The sequence below is a fragment of the Jaculus jaculus genome, chromosome 5 (assembly GCF_020740685.1).
Source record: "Jaculus jaculus isolate mJacJac1 chromosome 5, mJacJac1.mat.Y.cur, whole genome shotgun sequence".
Lineage (NCBI taxonomy): Eukaryota > Metazoa > Chordata > Mammalia > Rodentia > Dipodidae > Jaculus > Jaculus jaculus.
The window spans coordinates 119,795,844-119,816,771 of record NC_059106.1 but is presented as its reverse complement, the minus strand read 5'-3'; the positions used below and the strand labels follow the sequence as shown (position 1 = coordinate 119,816,771).

The window sequence follows — 20,928 nt, the reverse complement described above, 5'->3', positions numbered from 1 at the left end:
CTGACAGGAGTGAGATGGAATCTCAATGTAGTTTTAATCTGCATTTCCCTGATGACTAGTGATGTAGAACATTTTTTTAGGTGCTTATATGCCATTCGTATTTCTTCCTTTGAGAACTCTCTATTTAGCTCCTTAGCCCATTTTTTGATTGGCTTGTTTGATTCCTTATTGGTTAATTTTTTGAGTTCTTTGTATATCCTAGATATTAATCCTCTATCAGATATATAGCTGGCAAAGATTTTTTCCCATTCTGTAGGTTGCCTCTTTGCTTTTTTCACTGTGTCCTTTGCGGTGCAAAATCTTTGTAATTTCATTAGGTCCCAGTGGTTAATCTGTGGTTTTATTGCCTGAGCAATTGGGGTTGTATTCAGAAAGTCTTTGCCAAGACCAATATGTTGAAGGGTTTCCCCTACTTTTTCCTCTAGCAGTTTCAAAGTTTCCGGTCTGATGTTAAGGTCTTTAATCCATTTGGACTTAATTCTTGTGCATGGCGAGAGAGAAGAATCTATTTTCATCCTTCTGCAGATATTTATCCAGTTTTCAAAACACCATTTGCTGAAGAGGCTGTCTCTTCTCCAATGAGTATTTTTGGCATTTTTATCGAATATCAGATGGCTATAGCTACTTGGGCTTACATCTGGGTCCTCTATTCTGTTCCACTGATCTACATGTCTGTTTTTGTGCCAGTACCATGCTGTTTTTGTTACTATGGCTCTGTAGTATAGGTTAAAATCAGGTATGGTGATACCACCAGCCTCTTTTTTGTTGCTCAGTATTATTTTAGATATTCGAGGTTTTTTGTGATTCCAAATGAATTTTTGGATTGTTTTTTCTATTTCCATGAAGAAAGCCTTTGGAATTTTGATAGGGATTGCATTAAATGTGTAGATTGCTTTAGGTAAGATTGCCATTTTCACGATATTGATTCTTCCAATCCAGGAACAAGGGATGTTTCTCCACTTTCTAGTGTCTTCTGCAATTTCTCGCTTGAGTGTTTTAAAGTTCTCATTGTATAGATTCTTTACTTCCTTGGTTAGGTTTATTCCAAGGTATTTTATTTTTTTTGATGCAATTGTGAATGGGAGTGATTCTCTGATTTCATCCTCTGTGTGTTTGTTGTTAGCATATACGAAGGCTACTGATTTCTGTGTATTTATTTTGTATCCTGCTACATTGCTGTAGGTTTTGATCAGCTCTAACAGGTTGCTAGTAGAGTCTTTAGGGTCCTTTATGTATAGAATCATGTCATCTGCAAATAATGATAACTTGATTTCTTCCTTTCCAATTTGTATCCCTTTTATGTGTGTCTCTTGCCTTATTGCTATGGCTAAGACTTCCAAAACTATATTAAATAGAAGTGGGGACAGTGGACACACTTGTCTTGTTCCTGATTTTAGTGGAAAAGCTTCCAGTTTTTCCCCATTTAGTAATATGTTGGCTGTAGGCTTGTCATAAATAGCCTTTATTATATTGAGATATGTTCCTTCTATTCCCAGTCTCTGTAGGACTTTTATCATGAAGGGATGTTGGATTTTGTCAAATGCTTTCTCTGCATCTAATGAGATGATCATGTGATTTTTGTCCTTCAACCCATTTATGTAATGTATTACATTTATAGATTTGCGTATGTTGAACCATCCCTGCATCTCTGGGATAAAGCCTACTTGGTCAGGGTGAATGATCTTTTTGATATACTCTTGTATTCTGTTTGCCAATATTTTGTTGAGAATTTTTGCATCTATGTTCATGAGGGAGATTGGTCTGTAATTTTCTTTTTTTGTTCTATCTTTGCCTGGTTTTGGTATCAGGGTGATGCTGGCCTCATAGAAGGAGTTTGGTAGGATTCCTTCTTTTTCTATTTCCTGGAAAAGCTTAAGAAGCAATGGTGTTAGCTCTTCCTTAAAAGTCTGGTAAAATTCAGCAGTGAATCCATCCGGGCCTGGGCTTTTTTTAGTTGGGAGATTATTGATAACTGCTCGGATCTCCATGTTTGTTATAGGTCTATTTAAGTGATTAATCTCATTTTGATTTAATTTAGGTAGGTCATATAGATCAAGGAAATCATCCATTTCTTTCAGATTTTCATACTTTGTGGAGTATATGCTTTTATAGTATGTCCCTATAATTTTTTGAATTTCTCTGGAATCTGTTGTGATGTTACCTTGTTCATCTCTGATTTTATTAATTTGTGTCTCTTCTCTCTTTCTTTTGGTCAGATTTGCTAAGGGTTTATCAATCTTGTTTATCCTTTCAAAGAACCAACTCTTTGTTTCATTAATTCTTTGGATTGTTCTTTTTGTTTCTATTTCATTAATTTCTGCCCTAATCTTTATTATTTCTTCCCGTCTACTACTTTTTGGTTTGCCTTGTTCTTTTTTTTCCAAGGCTTTAAGGCGAAGCATTAGGTCGTTTACTTGCGACCTTTCTAATTTCTTAATATAGGCACTTAAGGCTATAAATTTACCTCTTAGAACTGCCTTCATTGTGTCCCAGAGATTTTGGTATGTTGTGTTCTCATTATCATTTGACTCTATAAATTTTTTGATTTCCTTTTTGATTTCTTCATTGACCCACTCATCATTTAGTAGTGTATTGTTTAGTTTCCATGATTTTGTGTATGCTCTATAGCCTTTCTTGCTACTGATTTGTAGTTTAATTCCATTGTGGTCAGATAGAATGCAAGGAATTATTTCAATTTTCCTGAATTTGTTAAGATTTGCTTTGTGTCCTAATATATGGTCTATTTTAGAGAATGTTCCATGTGCTGCTGAAAAGAATGTATATTCTGCAGCCTTTGGATGAAATGTCCTGTATATATCTGTTAGGTCCATTCCTTCTATGACCTCATTTAGTCCAGATGCCTCTCTGTTTATTCTTTCCCTGGATGACCAGTCAATTGATGAGAGTGGGGTGTTAAAGTCACCCACCACCACTGTGTTTGGTGTTATCTGTGACCTTAGTTCTAATAGTGTTTGTTTGACGAATTTGGGAGCCCCCATGTTAGGTGCATATATGTTTAGGATTGTAATGTCCTCCTGTTGGAGTGTGCCCTTAATCAATATAAAGTGACCTTCCTTATCTTTTTTGACTAACGTCGGACTAAAGTCTACCCTGTCTGATATTAGGATAGCAACCCCTGCTTGTTTTCTAGGCCCATTTGCTTGAAACACCGTCTTCCAACCTTTCACCCTAAGATAATGTCTATCCTTTGTAGAAAGGTGAGTTTCTTGGAGACAACAAATTGTAGGATCCTGCTTTTTAACCCAGTCTGCAAATCTATGTCTTTTCGTTGGGGCATTGAGACCGTTGATATTAAGAGATATTATTGAAAGGTGTGTATTTATGTTTGCCATTTGTGTGTGTGTGTGTGTTACTTGTTCTACCTGTGCTCTCTTCTGTTAACTGGTATTTGAGTATAGCTGGTTTTTTCTAGGTTCCTTATGTGTGTGCTTTTCCTTTTGTTCAGCATGGAGGATTCTATCAAGTATTTTCTGTAGAGCTGGTTTTGTCTTCAGATACTCCTTTAACCTGCTTTTGTCATGGAATGTCTTTATTTCTCCATCTATTTGAATGGATAACTTTGCAGGATAAAGTAACCTTGGTTGACAGTTGTTATCTTTCAGAACTTGGAATATATCACTCCAAGCCCTTCTGGCTTTAAAAGTTTGTGTTGAATAATCTGCTGTAATCCTGATGGGCTTGCTTTTGTAGGTAACTTGATTTTTCTGTGTAACTGCTTTCAATATTTTTTCTTTGGTTTGTGTGTTTGGAAGTTTGAGTATAATGTGGCGAGGAGAGTTTCTTTCTGGGTTTTGTCTGGCTGGGGTTCTAAAGGCTTCCTGTATCTGTATTGGCACCTCTTTCCCAATTTGGGGAAAATTTTCCTCTATGATTTTGTTGAAGATGCCTACTATGCCTCTGGAGTGGAGTTCTTCTCCTTCTACTATGCCCTGAATTCTTATATTGGATCTTTTCATAGTGTCCCGAATATCTTGAAATTCCCACTCATACTTTTCTATAAGTTTGTCTTTCTCTTTGTTGGACTGCATTAGGTCTGCCACCTGATCTTCTAGCTTAGATATTCTGTCCTCTCCCTCATCCATCCTACTGGTGAGATTTTCTACAGAGTTTTTTATTTCATTAACTGTGTTCTTCATTGCTAGTAATTCTGACTGGTTTTTCTTTATTATTTCTATTTCCCTATTTATGTCTTGTATTGCCTTCTTTATTTCATTAAATTGGTGTCCTGCCTCTTCTTTGATTCCTTTGATTTCCTCTTTGGTTTCTTTTTTGATTGTTTTCATGTGTTCTTTGACCTTTTTGAACATATTTATAATTATTCTTTTGAGCTCTTTCTCAGGCATTTCCTCTAACTCTTTCTCACTGGAGGACATTTCTGATGCATTAATACTTTTAGGTGGATTTATATCGTCTTGCTTTTTAGTGTTTCTTGTGTTATAATGTATATATTTTTGCATCTTGGATTAAGTTAATGCTTGGATTTTCTAGCTAGCTGTGTATTCTTAGCTGTATCAATTGATTTGATGTAATATATTTTCAGGGTAGGACCTTAAGGTATTAGGTGTGGCTCTTAAGACTCTCAGAGTATCTACAAAGATGTTCTTAGGGGTTGAGTTTCCCTGCTATAGGAGTATTCAAGCAGGCTGAGTGGAATAAAATACAGGTAGATTCTAAAATTTAACTAAACACTGTACACATTCAATCAAAAACAGCCCCGAGTATGTATGCAAGAGTAGTTATTATAATGACCAGATCCTCTATCAACAAAGAGGTTTAGATTTCTGGTCTGTTGAGGTATCCAAGTCAGCTTGTGACCAAGTGAGACCCTTCCCTGGTGCAATCCCAGTTACCTTGGGTGGTTTTGGTCTCAGTCAAGTTGCTGCCTGGGTTGTCGGGCTGCTGTTCTGATTTCTGGAGCTGGGCACTTGCTTTTCCTACGGGGCAAACTGAGCCGCTGCTGCTGCCTCTGCTGCTGCTGTAGCTGCCACTGCTGAAGCCACCACTGCTGCTGAGGCTGCTGCTGCTGTGTCCACTGCCGCTGCTCCCCCTGAAGCTGCTGCTGGGGGATCTGCTGCTGCTGCCGCTCCTGGGTCCGCTGCACTGGGGCCGCTGGTACCAGTGCTGGAGCCGCTGATGTTGCTCCCGAACTCTGCTCCTGCTTGGGTCCCATTGTCAGCCCAAGTTGGCGTGGCCGGGTCCCTGGCCGCTGCTCTGTTCGCTGGAGCTGGGCTCAGGCAGTGGGGGAGGGGAGGGAGCCGCAGCTGCTCTGGTTGTCTCGCTGCTCCACGTGTTCTTCTACCTCGCGGTCTGTTCCTCCGCTGCTCGCTGCCGCTCTCCCCTCACGTTTCCCGAGTTGCGGAGAGCGCGGTGTGAGGGGAAAATCCCGCACCTGGCTTGTCCTGCGGCTCGAGCCGAGAGTCCGGCGGCTTTCTGCCGCGCCGCAGCTGCGGCGGTTGGCCGAGCTGCCCCGGAGCCACTGTTCCCGCCTGTGCAGGCTCTGGATGCTCTATAACTCTTCTACTTCTCCGCTGCCGCCTCAATTTCCTATACACCTCACTTTTTAGTAAAAGTGTGTATTTTGCTGAGTTTTTTTGGTCTTTTTCCCCTCTAGGCTGCTTTGGCGCGGCACCTACGCCGCCATCTTACCCGGAAGTCCAGAACATCAATTTTGTATGTCCATCTTTTCCAATTCTTTGAACAAGGTACAAAGAACCTGGAAACACCCAGATAGAGACCATCTGTATTTTGTAGATGAATAAAGTGATGCTCAGGGAAGTTTCATGATTTCAATATTATACAGCTAGCCAGTGGCCAGGCTAGAATTAAAACCAGGGAGTATGGTTCTCAAATCTTTATTTTTAATCCTACCCCTATTTTGCTGAAGAGTATCCTGTTTTTGTCCCTGGCTTCCCTGTGGGCTATGGAAAACACAAAACGGGTCTTGGTGTTAGGTAGAAGTGTTTGTCATTTAGTAGCTCTGTGGTATGACATAAGTTATTGACATGATCCTAATGTCCTACAGAATTATTGGGAAGGGGCATCCATAATTCCTTTACCCTTCCCATCTCTCTAAAAAGAGAAAGGAGTCAAAACTACTTGGAAGTCAAACCTGAAATTATCAATGCTAATGAAATTATGAATGCTACATTAAACACAACTGAAGGGAAGGGAGTTGTGGCACTTTGAATGTGTAATAGCTTAATGTTTGGCTCATATACTGTGTGTTTTTCTTTTCTTTCTTTCTTTTTTTTTTTTTTTTGTATTAGTCAGGGTTCTCTAGAGGAACCAAATTCTAGGGAATTTATTGGATTAGCTTACAGCAGTCCAATAGAAACTGTAGACATGAAAATCAAGGAACCCAGTAGCTGCTCAGTCCATGTGGCTAGATGCCTCAGCAGTCCCAATCCAGTACTGAAGACCTGTAGGCTTCCTCAGGAACCTGGTCTTCAATTTATGCTAGTCTTCAGTTCATGCTGGTCTTTAGTCCACACCAGAAGGCAGCAAGCAGATCCAGCAGCCAAGTGGAAGTAAGGGGCTCTTTTCACCCAGAGCTTCCTTAGATAAATCCCCCCACCGCCTAGAGAGGCCACCCACTCTGGGGAAAGGGCTCACCTTGGGAGAAGAACTTCATCCTTCAGTTAATCCTTCCTGGAAGCAACCTCAGAGACCTACCCAAAAGGGATGTCTGTGGATTACTAAACAGATCAAGTTTAGGCAACAACCTAACCATCACAACCCCATAGACTCAGTCTTTATTTTTTCATTTTTTGTTTTTTTTTGAGGTAGGGTCTCATTCTAGCCTCGGCTAACATGGACTCACTCAGTAGTCCCAGACTGGCCTCAAACTCACAGCAATCCTCCTACTTTTGTCTCTCGAGTCCGGGGATTAAAGGTATGCACCACTAGTCATTTTTTTTATTTTTGTTCATTTTTATTTATTTATTTGAGAGTAACAGAAAGAGAAAGAGGCAGATAGAAGGAGAGAGAGAATGGGTGTGCCAGGGCTTCCAGCTACTGCAAACGAACTGCAGACGCGTGCGCCCCCTTGTGCATCTGGCTAACTTGGGTCCTGGAGAACTGAGCCTCAAACCAGGGTTCTTAGGCTTCACAGGCAAGTGCTTGACCACTAAGCCATCTCTCCAGCCCACCAGTCATTTTTTATTAAACTTCCTATGTGACTCCTAGCAGGCAGATTCCTGCTAGAGGGTGCATGTTACTGAGGGCAGATCTGAGTCCGGCCCTACTAGATGTGTTTACATCTGAGCTCTGATGGCTCATGCTTACTGTTGGTGCTGGCTGGCTGGTTGTTCCTCTGTGCTTGGATCTATGAAGGGGAGCTAGCTTCTTCTGCCATTGATGATGTTTCCCTTGACTCTGTAAGCGTGAAATAAACACCCTGTAGTAGACAGCCTCATATCATTGAGATGAACTTCCAAACCAGGTATAGTTATGGAAAAAGGGGCTTACAGATCCAGGGGGAAGTTCCATAATGACAGAATGAACTGGGCCCTTCTTAAAAGACCATGCAAAGAGACAAACCCTCTCAGCCAAAACCAAGCAAACAAACAAACAAACTAAAAGCCACAACACATACAAGCACATTTAGGAATTCCAGGTGGAACTCAAGCATTTTGTTTATCTTTAGACTGGAATTCCAAATCCATTACAACACCTTAGGGCTACATTCTAAGATCCATCCAGGGACATCTCCTGCAGCCAAGTAGCTGGGAATCTAAGAAGTTTTAATAAAACTCCTGCATCTGGGCTGGGGGATGTCTTAGTGGTTAAGGCGCTTGCCTGCAAAGCCAAAGGATGCAGTTGGATTCCCCAGGACCCACATAGGCCAGATGCACAAAAGTGGCACATCCATCTGGTGTTTGTTTGCAGTGGCTGAAAGCCCTGGGGCACTCATTCTCTTCCTTTCTCTCTCTCTCTCTCTAGTAAAAAAAAAGAAAAATTAAAAAAATAAAAACTCCTGAATCTGCTGGGGAGCATTTATTCAAACTAACCCCTTTCCTTTGGTTGGAAGTTTGTTCCAGCAAGGTGGAGCTGACTGCAACAGGAGGAAAACTGCATCATTCCTTGTTTACATTAAAAATACATAGCAAAGTGGTCATAGTGCTAGAAAGTGCTATGCAGGCTGTTGGGAGGAGGGGATAGCTATGAATAATTTTACCCATCAGCAGATCCTGCAAGGTACATAACCCATCAGTGAGGTAAGACATATCCACTGGTATAATAATGGCATGGCTGCTATGGAAATAATGAACTCCTGTCTAATTAGATTAGGAGTCTGCTCTGCAGAAGGGAAGTCATGCTTGGTACTGAAACCCTAGTTGAAAGCTGATGGCTGAGAAGGTCATAGGACCTAAGAGGAAAGCTACTACTGTTATTTTGCTAAGTGAATATGCTATGCCTACCAAATTGCCTTCAAGGTAGGTCCTCACTCTAGCTCAGGCTGACCTGAACTTCATTATATAGTCTCAGTGTGGCCTCAAACTCATGGTGATCCTTCTACCTCTGCTCCCAAGTGCTAGGATTAAAGGCATATACCACCATGACCAGCTTAAATATATTTATGCCCTAGATTAGTGCTGTTTTCACTTTGAGTCAGAGAAGCTTCTTTTTGCAGTTGGTGGTGATGACTAGAGAAACTCATGAAAGTGCTTAGAATAAGTGACTGTTGAGTGGGGCTAAATAAAACATCTATAACATCTCCTGTAAGGTTCAGGGGACATGATTGAAGAGTAAGTGGGAAGAATATAATAGCTAGAGGATGGTGTTGAATGCTTTGAAACACTATCTTCTGGACATGAAGTGGCTGTTTGTTCATGACCTTACAGCAACTATCTACACAAGCCCTGCACAATATTGGACCCATAAGCATTTTTTCATGAATGGTGGAAGTAGGTGGGGAAAGGCATCAACATAGAAGAAGGATTAGTTAAAAAACTAAGGGGAAAACAACAACCAAAGAAAACCCAAAGGGGTACAGTGGAAGAGGGATGGGGTAAAGGACAAGAGAAAATAATGGGAGGTATTGCAGTCAGGATCGCATTGCTGGTAGAAATCACACAACCAAGAGAAGCTTGTGGGAAAAAAGAGGTTTATTTTGGCTTACATGCTTGAGAGGAAGCTCCACAATGGCAGGAAAAAATGATGGCATGAGCAGAGGGTAGATATCATACCTTGGCACACATAAGGTGGACAACAGCAACAGGAGACTGTGCCGAACACTAGCAAGGAGAAGCTGGCTATAACACCCATAAACGTGCCCCTAACAATACACTGCAACAGGAGGAAAACTGCATCATTTCTTGTTTACATTAAAAATACATAGCAAAGTGGTCATGGTGCTAGAAAGTGCTATGCAGGCTGTTGGGAGGAGGGGGTAGCTATGAATAATCTTACCCATCAGCGGATCTCCTCCTACAGGAGACATTAATTCCCAAATCTTTATCATCTGGTAACCTGGCATCTAGAACACCTAAGTTTATGGGGGAATACCTGAATCAAACATTCCACCCCTGGCTGCCATTAACTGATAACCATCCATCATGTAAAATGCAATGCATTCATCCAACTTTAAAGGCCCCATAGTTTTTATCAATTCCAGTGATGTTCATACATCCCCCAAATCTAAGGTCTTTTAACTGAGCCATATTACCAAAAAATAATCTCAAAAACCCATAATGGCACAGAATAAACATTCACACTGTAAAAGATGGCATTGGGCATAGCAAAGAAATATTCAACCAATACAAGATTTAAAAAGGACAAACATCAAACTCTGTAGCTCCAAGTCTAACAACTCTAGTCAATGACAGATCTCCAAGTCTGATAATTCTAATCAGCAACAAGTCTTTGGGATTCCAAATCCGCCCCCACCCCAGCCAGGCTACTCACAGTCCTGGAAACTTCATCCAGGGCTGACTGCTTTCCTCAGCAGCCATCTCATGGTCCTGGCATCTCCACTGGGTCTCCACTTCAATCCATGGTTCATCCTCATGCCCCAAGGGGTCTCCATGCAGCATCCAGAAAACTTGCTTCACACTGCCTATGACCATTTCCAAAATACAAGCATGCTGCAAACTCAACAACCCTCTCTTTCTTGCATTTCTTATACTCTACAATACCAAGTAGGGTGCCAATTTGTTAATCCAGGGGGAATAAAACAGACTTTGAAGAACAGGACACCCCTTGAGCACTCAGACCCCTTCAAAAGAATCTATGTTCTTCCTGTTGCCCCAGTGCAGATCAGCTGGCACAACATCAAAGGTTGTAATCTCTCAATTGCAGCTGAACGGGCAACAGTTCATCCTAAGATTTTTTTTTTTCCTGTGCCCATATCCCTCTGCTCACACCAGTTCATTTCTACTCACAGCAACCCTGCACGACTTCTCAGGACACGGGCATAACAGCAAGCCTCTCACATAAACTGCTAGCCCAGTCCCCCAAGCAAAGCTCTTTCTCACCCTCATAAGCCAAACCTCATAGTCCATAGTTGTTACTGCATTTAGATCTTTCAACTCTGAACAGAATAGTCCATCAAGCTGTACTGACTGCACTGCAAGGCATCTCTTAGGCCACGATTTCAAATCCTTCCACATTCCTCTTGAAAATCAGCTCCACGGGCTGGAGAGATGGCTTAGTGGTTAAGCGCTTGTCTGTGAAGCCTATGGACCTGGGTTCGAGGCTCGATTCCCTAGGACCCACGTTAGTCAGATGCACAAGGGGGTGCATGCATCTGGAGTTCATTTGCAGTGGCTGGAGGCCCTGGTGAGCCCATTCTCTCTTTCTATCTCCCTCTTTCTCTCTCTGTCTGTTGCTCTCGAAAAAATAAATAAAAAGAAAAAAAAAAAAAAAAAAGAAAATCAGCTCCAGCCAGGCATGGTGGTGCATGCCTTTAATGCCAGCACTCAGGAGGCAGAGGTAGGATGATTGCTGTGAGTTCAAGGGTCACCCTGAGTCTACAGAGTGATTTCTAGGTCAACCTGAGCTAGAGTGAGACCCTACCTCAAAAAACAAAAACAAAAACAACAACAATAACAACAAAAAACCTAAAACAAAATCAGCTCCAAAAGGCCAAAGCCACACAGTCAGGTGTCTAGCAACAACCCTATTCCTGTTACCACTTTACCATTGCAGTCAAGTTCGCATTGCTGGTAGAAATCACCTAACCAAGAGCAGCTTGTGGGAAAAAGTTTTATTTTGACTTACAGCTGAAGGAATCCCAAGATGGGGACCCCACGCTCTGCCCGGATATGGTGACACCCCAAATCACTCACGAGAAACGGTCTTGATGCAAATTGCAAGAGGATTTTATTCCAAGCGCGCTGGGGCCCACAGTTGTACACCGCACAGGGGTAGAGGACTGCAGAGCCCCGAATGCAGGAACAGGACAGTTTTTATAGGGTTTCTAACAAAGCCTGTGCATTAGACCAATCTTTTTTTGTTTGTTTTTTTTTTTTGTTTGTTTTTTCCAGGTAGGGTCTCACTCTAGCCCAGGCTGACCTGGAATTCACTATGGAGTCTCAGAGTGGCCCTGAACTCATGGCAATCCTCCTACCTCTGCCTCCCGAGTGCTGGGATTAAAGGTGTGCGCCACCACGCCCGGCTCCAATCATTTTTTTTAACATCAGGAGCCCACGGGGTGCGAGCCAGTCAGTTTGTGCCACTCCATAGTTTCTAAGCCAATTAGTTTAATTTGTTCAAGCCCCTCATGGACCAATCAGTCTCCTATGACCTTGGTGGTCAGCATTTGCGCAGGTCCTTGGGTGGGGGTAGCAGAGTGTGGTATCAGTCTCTTATGACCTTGTGGTCTGAGGCAGGCTGCTACGGCTTATGGTGCGGGCTACTAAGGCTTCCGGTGTGGGCTATTAAGGCTTATGGTGCAGGCTATTTACAGAAACCAAATAAGTGGTTCACTTCATTACTTATTTCCCATCCTTGAGGGCTATCTCATGCCCTTTTTACCTAGTTTTATATTAGGAGCAGGCTCTGATATAATGAGAAGAGGGATTCTTTACTTGCTTCCAACAGAGAGTAAAGCCTGGAGTTTGAGGTATGCAGGGGCCCGCTTAAGCTCCCTTTGGAGTGTGATAGTATTTCTGGGCTTCTGAATTCTTGGGCCTTTCACAGCCTCGAGGGGGGAAGCTTATTGGTGGCAGGAAAAATGATGGCATGAGCAGGGGGTGGACATCAACCCCTGGCCAACATAAGGTAGACCATAGCAACAGGAGAGTATGCCAAACACTGGTATGGGGAAACTGGCTATAACACCCATAAGGCCACCCCCAACATTACACTCCCTCCAGGCGGCTTTAATCTCCAAATCTCCATCAGCTGGGGAACCCAGCATCCATAACACCTAAGCTTATGGGGGACATCTGAATCAAGGCTCCACAGGAGGGGACCATGATCCAAAGATATTATGTACATGCATGAAAATGTCAATTAAAACTTTTAAAAATATTTTAGCAAATACTTATAGGTGTAAGCACTCACTAATCTTGGTTCTCTGAATTCAGTACCATTCTCTCCAAGTTATTCCCACACTGCAGGGCCCTTCTTACTTGCGTGAGGGTGAGGGACTGAGTGATATAGCCATGAAAGAGCACAGTTTTGCTGTCAGGTCAGCTTGGGCCTATTGATCATATTCCTCAAACATTTGCTTCCTTAGCTGAGGAAAAATGATCCTGGTGGCATGCAAGGTGCTCAAAATGATTACTATAAGGACAGTTAAGGATGACCAGACCTAGCTATTTAGACTAATTTTTAAAAATATTTTATTTATTTGAGAATGACAGGGAGAGAGAAAGAAAGGGGAAAAAAAAAGGAAGAGGCAGAGAGAGAGAATGGGCACACCAGGGCCTCCAGCCACTGTAAGTAAACTCTAGAGGCATGTGCCACCTTGTGCATCTGGCTTACATGGGTCCTGGGGAGTTGAACCTGGGTCCTTTGGCTTTGCAGGCAAGTGCCTTAACCTTTAAGCCATCTGTCTCCACCCCAGACCTATCTATTTATAGAAAAGCAACTTCAGGCTGCCCAGAGTGTAACCAGTCAGGTTGGTCGGCGACCACTGCGTGGCCAGGGAGGGTGTTTACTGGCTCGGAACTATTGTCTCAGGCCTGGTTTCCGCCCGGACTCGGAAAAGCCGAAGGCTAGTGCCGGAAACGCGTGTACCTCAGCCCCAGCGTGTCAGTTCGGAGAGGGGGAGGGCGCTAGGCGAGCCGGGGACTGTGCGAAGATGGCGGCCTTCTCCGGTGCGTTGGTGGAAGCTGAGGTGGTGCGGGCGGGTCGCTGCTCGCGTCTGCCCGGGGGCGGCTAGTGGGGAGCTTGGCGGTAGCAAGTACCCTGGAGACCGGAGGGCGCTGGCGGCTCGCCGCAGTCCCCGGGGCCGGGCGGTCCGGGGGCCCCGGCTTGCCGCTGCGCCAGGAGGTCTGCTTCGTTTTCGACCCCGGCGTCGGCGCTCCTGCCGGGGCGCTCCCGGGTGCCGAGCGAGGCGGTGGCGCCGGGGCCTCGCGCCGCTGGGACGAGAGCGCATTTGGGAACCCTTTCCTGCCCGCAGCGCGTGCCGGTCTTGGCCAGGCCGAGAAGCACCTGGGCCTGTGTGGGGAGGGGGTTCTTGGGGAGGGAAAAGGTGATTTTTGCCCCTGTCCGGTATTTTTTTTTCCCAAGCCTTTCCACAACTAAAACTCCGAAACACAAATCAGCCCTTTATTTGTTACTAGACGCCATAATGTCAAAATTAACATTAATTGTTGTGGATAAAGAAAAAGCATTTCCACGCACGACACAGGGTTATTCGTCACATGATACCACACAGGATTTGAGGTAGTTTATTGAACCCAGAAATTGATGTTTTTCTCTATTCCTTTATCATTCCTTTATGCATCCACAGGTCTGCCAACTTCCAATTCTCCTTAATTATATAGTAATAAATAAATGCCTATCTTTTAATGTTAGTAACCTATTAAAATGATTTCACATATTATGGTATGTTTTTTCAGTTTTCTCCTGTAGGAATATTAGGAATTCCACATCTCAAGTCATGAGAAAGTATGTCTGACTGTTAAAGTCCTGTCTCCTAATAGGACACATGAGGACATCTACTCAGAATGGTTATTGGTTTTCTTTTCCCAGCTCTCACCCAAATCTGTGGAGTAGTTCTGCTTTGTTACTGTATAGAGGCACGTTTTTGGGGAGCATGCAGAAATAGGAGTGTTAAGGTGAAGGACTGCAGAAAGAGTTTGTAATGTGATGAAATTAAAAAGAAAGTAGAATTAAAGAACATGAATGTGTACCGGCTTTCCCTTAACTATTATAAGTGTTAAACAAGATGTTTTAAAGGAAAACATGCACAGTATGACTACAATAGGACAGGACGTGATCTGTGATTTACCACTTCTATTATTGCTTGTGATTAGCCAAAATTTGCAATGTTCTGTGTGGTGCATATTGAAGACTATCACTCCCATTTTTTTTTTTTTTACTTTTCTTTTTTTTTTTTTTGGTTTCTCGAGATAGGGTCTCACTCTAGCCCAGGCTAATCTGGAATTCACTCTGTATTATCAGGGTGGTCTTGAACTCATCTACCTTTGCCTTCTGAGTGCTGGGATTAAAGGAGCCAGAGGTAGGAGGATCACCATCACCATGAGTTCAAGGCCCCCTTGAGACTCCATAGTGAATTCCAGGTCTTTCTGAGCTAGAGTGAAACTCTACCTCAAAACAAACAAAAAGAAAGACAGACAGACAACAAGGGCTTGAGAGATTGCTCAGTGGTTAAAGTATATGCCTGCAAAGCCTAACAACCCAGGTATAGTGCCCTGGTACCCACCTAAATCCATATGCACAAAATGGCCCATGCATCAAGAGTTTGTTTGCAGTGGCAGGAAGTCTGGCATGCTCTCATTCTCTCTCTCTTGTTCTCTTTCCATATAAATAAATAAAAATATATTTAAAAAGTTTAAAACAGAATTCTTCCTCTTATGTGATCAATTTAAAAAGAAGAAAGACAATTCTCAAGGTTGAGTCCAGTATAAAGCTGTAAGATGCCTAGGAGAAACGAACACTTTGATACACTTGGTGTTACATGACCAACACTCTACTTTCTATACTTTTTAACAGTTTGGGAGTTTCTAATTAAGTTTTTAATTAATTTTTTTATTGAGCCATACTATTTGTACATAATTACAAGGTAAAGTGTAAAGCTTTTTTTTTTGTTTATTTTTATTTATTTATTTGAGAGTGACAAACAGAAAAAGAGGCAGAGAAGGAGAGAGAATGGGCACGCCAGGGCTTCCAGCCACTGCAGATGATTTCCAGATGCATGTGCCCCCTTGTGCATCTGGCTAACGTGGGTCCTGGGGAATCGAGCCTCAAACCGGGGTCTTTAGGTTTCAAAGGCAAGCGCTTAACCGCTCAGCCATCTCTCCAGCCCCAGTGTAAAGCTTTGATCCATAAACATTGGATAATGATCAGCTCAGGGTAAGTAGCATATTCATTTCCTTAAACTTATGATTTGTCTGTGGTGAGTACATTCAAAGCCTCTCCTCTGTAATTCACAATGTGTTATTATTAGTGAACCAGAATTTTGATGATGACTATCAATAAATGTGGGCTTTTCTTTTTTATCAGATCCTTGACGGTATTTAGGTGGTCTTAGAATAGCAGAACACATGGGTACTGTATTTATCATTAAGACCATTGGGAAGTGGGTGTTGATCCACTGTTACTATAGGAAGTAAACAAGCACTGGTGGTTATTATGTATTAGGGGACAGCTATGAGGCAGATATGTTGTTATTTCTAGTCTTCCTTTATCCCTACAAAGTAAATAACAGAAGTCCCATTTTGTGTGGAGAAAACAGGCTTCTGTTCTTGTCCAAGGTCAAGTTGTAGTCTATGAGAGCGTGGATTTCAAATCTGTCTGTGACACAACATTTCCAGCCTTGTCATACTCAGGAATAGTGTAAGAACGCCACTGCAAAGCCTTTCCCCAGTGCTATAATAGGAGACATGTTAAATTTGGTATGTATCGGGCTGGAGAGATGGTATGTATCGGGCTGGAGAGATGGCTTAGCGGTTAAGTGCTTGCCTGTGAAGCCTAAGGACCCCGGTTCGAGGCTGGATTCCCCAGGTCCCACGTTAGCCAGATGCACAAGGGGGCGCACGCGTCTGGAGTTCGTTTGCAGTGGCTGGAAGCCCTGGCGCGCCCATTCTCTCTCTCTCCCTCTATCTGTCTTTCTCTCTGTGTCTGTCACTCTCAAATAAATAAATAAATAATGAACAAAAAATATTTTAAAAAAATTGGTATGTATGGTTTCTAAAATTTCTTTTAATTTTCAGAGATGGGTGTTATGCCTGAGATTGCACAAGCTGTTGAAGAGATGGATTGGCTGTAAGTACATAGAACTTAAATGCACTTGTTATAACAGTGCTATTATTTATTCACTAATTCAGTTTATTTAACAAAGCTTAATGATTTTATTTTTTAAAAATATTTTATTTTTATTTATTTATTTGACAGAGAAAGAGGGAGGGAGGGCGAGAAGAGAGAGAGAGAGAGAGCACGCATGTGCCAGGGCCTCCAGCCACTGCAAATGAACTCCAGACATCCCCTTGGGCATCTGCCTAATGTGGGTCCTGGGGAATCAAACCTGGGTCCTTTGGCTTTGCAGGCAAATGCCTTAACCACTAAGCCATCCCTCCAGCCCTTTTTTTTTTTTTTTTTTTTAACTAATAGTATTTCTTCAAATGTGATTCTTTCAGTCTCCCAACTGATATCCAGGCTGAATCTATCCCATTGATCCTAGGAGGAGGTGACGTACTTATGGTATGTTTGTATTTAATGAGGTGATTGGGAGTTTGGGACATAGTTCTAGGGCTTTCTGTGTGTGACTCACTTTAATAAAATCCCAAAGGTTTAGAAATGATATGTTTCACTAAATTAATTTTATACATTCATCAACATAACACATATACTATATTCAGAATAGTAGATAGAAAGCTGTAGGGACAGCCTTGAAGTGGAAAGTTGTAGTGTTTGCCTTTGAGAAGCTTGAATCAAATAGAGCAGTAGATATGTACAAAAATTATATAGCAGAATGGGACACCTGACTGGGAGATTCAAAGGATTACACTTAGGATTCACTTGGGAGACTACTTACTCTGTGGTTTGGAGAATGAGGAAGGATTGCTTGAAGGAAGGGAAAATGAAAGAGTAGTGCTGTACGTAGAGAAAGCATCAAGAGGAACTGTGAATAGGAGAATGCAGTGTAAGACCTTGGAGTAGGTCAGGTAAGTAGTAGCATGAAATAAGTATGTCTTGAGTAGAAGGTGTAACTTCTGATGAAATGGGAAATACATAGTGGGACAAATTATTTGGCGTCCTCTCAAGTATCATGTTGTATTTGTTGGCATTGGGAAGCATGAGAAATTATTAAGTAAGTATACTATATAGTTATAATTATGGTTTTTGTGGAAACTGGTTTAATAGCAGATGGTAGTATAACTGTAGGGCTATCAGGATACTTTTCACAGTAATCCAGATTAGAATGATAAAGGCTGCAATTTGAATTGTGATGACAAAGAAAGGGAGGGCTGATTCTTAAAGCTTTGGTATAGGTGACCTGATTGGCAAGAGACAAGGTTTACTGAGGCAATTTGACTAATCTTGAGACACTAAAAATAAAGGTAGCTAGTCAAATGTTAAAATGTTCTATATGGTATCATGTTAAATTTGATCTCCAACAGATAAAACTAAAATCACTTTCCCCCCTATTTAGGCTGCAGAAACAGGAAGTGGAAAAACTGGTGTAAGTAATCCATTTATTTAATTATTTATGTTTGTATTACAGAGAGGATTTATTAGATTAGTTTATAGGATGTGGGCAGGGCAGTCCAACAGTGTGTATTTGTAGGCCAGGGAGTCAGAGAACTCATTGTAGCTACTCAGTATATAAGCTTGGATGCTTCAGGAGTCCCATTCTGGCATTGAAGAAGGTCTAGAGGTTTCCTGGAAGGCTGATGAATGTGGGTTCTAGTATCTGAGAAGGATAGCAGCAACAGGATAGATGCATGCACCAGCAGATGGCATGGGCTTCCTGGCTCAAGGTTAAGTTATACACTTAAATTTAAGTAAAAGTTGGATCTTAGAGTACCCTTGAACAGTAGCTTCTATTTTTAGTTTGTTTTTTCAAGGTAGGGTCTCACTCTAGTCCAGGCTGACCTGGAATTCACTATGTAGTCTCAGGGTGGCCTTGCACTCATGGGAATCCTCCTACCTCTGCTTCCCTAGTGCTGGGATTAAAGGCATGCGCCAGCACGCCCAGCTTAAATAGTAGTTTCTATTTTTTAAAAATATTTTTATTTATTTATTTGAGAGACAGAAAGAAAGAGGCAGACAGAGGGAGAGAGTGAGTATAGGCACACCAGGGCCTCCTGCTACTGCGCTCCAGATGCATATGCTACAAGAGTCGTCGTCTTTTTTTTTTTTTTTTTTGAGTTAGGGTCTTGCTTTGTTCAGGCTGACCTGTAATCACTCTGAGGCCTCAGGGTGCCTTGAACTCATGGTGATCCTCCTACCTCTGCCTCCCAAATTCTGGGATTAAAGATGTGTATCACTGTGCCTGGCTGACCAGATTCTTTTATTGTTCATACTCAATTTAGAATTTTATATGTTGGCTCTTATGATAGCCAGTATTGTAACCAAAAAGTTCTTTATGTTGTTGGCCTATACTGGAGAAACAGTTTGTCTGATGAGATGATATTTTTCCTTGTTAGTTCATTCTGGGGGTCCTCATTCTTTATGTGTTAGGCCATCACCTCTCCTGTTTTTCTTTTTGAAAAAAAATATATTTATTTCATTAGAGAGAGAGAGAGAGAGAGAGAGAAAGAATGGGTGTGCCAGGGCCTCTAGCCACTGCAAATGAACTCCAGATACATGCACCCCCATGTGCATTTGGCTTACATGGGTACTGAGGAATTGAACCTGGATCCTTAGGCTTTGCATCAGTAAGCCATCTCTCCAACCCTGTTTCTTTCATTCACTCAACTCTGGTATTTTTGTTTTGTGCAAATGTAATCGGAGCAGCCATCTAGAATATGTATCATTATTTAATGTACATATGAACAACTTGTGTTATTTATCTTGATTATTAACTACATTAATATCTGAATACTAATAAAGATAACTTGTTTTTTTGGTAGGCTTTCAGTATTCCAGTTATTCAGATAGTTTATGAAACTCTGAAAGACCAACAGGAAGGCAAAAAAGGAAAGGCAACCATTAAAACTGGTGCTTCAGGTAATTTTATATTGTTATTTCTTTTTGTATAAATCAGTTCTTTGGATTTAGAAATGTGATGTTTAGGCATGCAGTTTTTTTGCCCATATATGCAGTATGACGTTAGAATATGGTGCTCTGAAAAGCAAATATAAACTGCATTGTACAAAAGCAGTAGAGGAAATGTTCAGATAGTTAATGGAGTAAAAGTCTATGATGGTGGAAAGTATTGACTTACACAGTTTGGAGAAGAAATTTTTCTTTTTTCTTTTAAGGTAGGCATTAAGGATCCCTGAAGTTTGAGAAAGTATAAATTTTGTTTTGTTTTTCGAGGTAGGGTCTCAACTCTAGTCCAGGCTGACCTGGAACTCTACACTATGTAGTCTCAGGGTAGTCTTGAACTCATGCAATCCTCCTACCTCTGCCTCCTGGGTCTGGGATTAAAGGTGTGCGCCACCATACCTGGCTGAGACAGTATGGATTTTAAAGTACAATTGTTATTTTTTATCTTATTTTTGTGGGAGTTGGTTCTTTTATTAGGATTCTGAACCAGTCTTTATTATGTACAATCTTAGTCTAAATTTCTTCTTTATAAATTATGTTGCTTTTGTTAAATTCTAAATTCTTTTCTGTTTTAATAACTTCTTTTGTTATATTTTAACAAGTTATCCCATACTTTTTTTTAGGTTTTTCGAGGTAGGGTCTTACTGTAGCTCAGGCTGACCTGGAGTTCACTGTGTAGTCTCAGGGTGGCCTCGAACTTATGGCAATCTTCCTACCTCTGCCTCCTAAGTGCTGGGATTAAAAGCGTGCACCACCACACCTGGCTTATTCCATATTTTTAAAGACTTTTTAAACTTTATTTTTATATTTGTATGTATGAGTGCACATGCATTTCTTGCTACTGCAAACAAACTCCAGGTACATATGCCACTTTATATCTGGCTTTACATGGGTACTAGGGAATCAAACCTGGGCCAGTAGGTTTTACAAGCAAGCAGCTTTAACTGCTGAGCCATCTCTCCAGCCCCTTATTCCATATTTTGAAATTACTTGTTTCATGATACACACAGGATTGTGATAAAATTAAGCTTAAATGGTATACTTGGTATATCAACATTTTCTTTTTGACTTGAAAGTAATAATATTACATAGTTTAGTGAATGAGCTAATTTTTACATGAATTGTGATATGAGGTAAATAATAAATTTAACTGCCTAGACTGTTACCGTATTCTAAAGTAACTTCAGAACTTGTAATAACTGTATGGCTGAGTACTAATAAGAGAACCTGTTTTTTTGGTAGAGATGAGAGACAGTAGAAGAGAATGCTTCTGAAGGAGGATTATCAGAAGGGTGATGGTTCTAAAATTGTGTCCTATGAGAAATAAAGAAGCATAGATTTATAAACATGAAGAAATATAAAGTAGAAGGTGATTATTGAGTTAGTGAAGAAATATGCACAGAAAATAATTTTTCTAGAAAATACCAATTAGAAATCTATATGATTTCTGTTTAAGTACTTTCTAGATTGAGCCAACGATAGAAGGAAAATTTGGGGAAAATTATTGCTCCATTGTCTGTAACAGTTAAACTGATGATGGGTAGTAGATAGCTCTTT

General features: G+C 41.4%; 1 protein-coding gene across 1 annotated transcript in view; it reads left to right on the top strand.

Annotated features, from left to right (window-relative positions):
* The first annotated feature begins 13,183 nt into the window (after positions 1-13,183).
* Ddx1 (DEAD-box helicase 1) overlaps positions 13,184-20,928 on the top strand; it is a 46,806-nt gene continuing 39,061 nt past the window's right edge. The window contains exons 1-5 of the mRNA XM_045149596.1: positions 13,184-13,286; positions 16,371-16,422; positions 16,794-16,857; positions 17,810-17,839; positions 19,233-19,329. Coding sequence (XP_045005531.1) covers positions 13,271-13,286; positions 16,371-16,422; positions 16,794-16,857; positions 17,810-17,839; positions 19,233-19,329 — 259 coding nt within the window. The 5' untranslated portion in view covers positions 13,184-13,270. The remainder of the gene's footprint in view (positions 13,287-16,370; positions 16,423-16,793; positions 16,858-17,809; positions 17,840-19,232; positions 19,330-20,928) is intronic.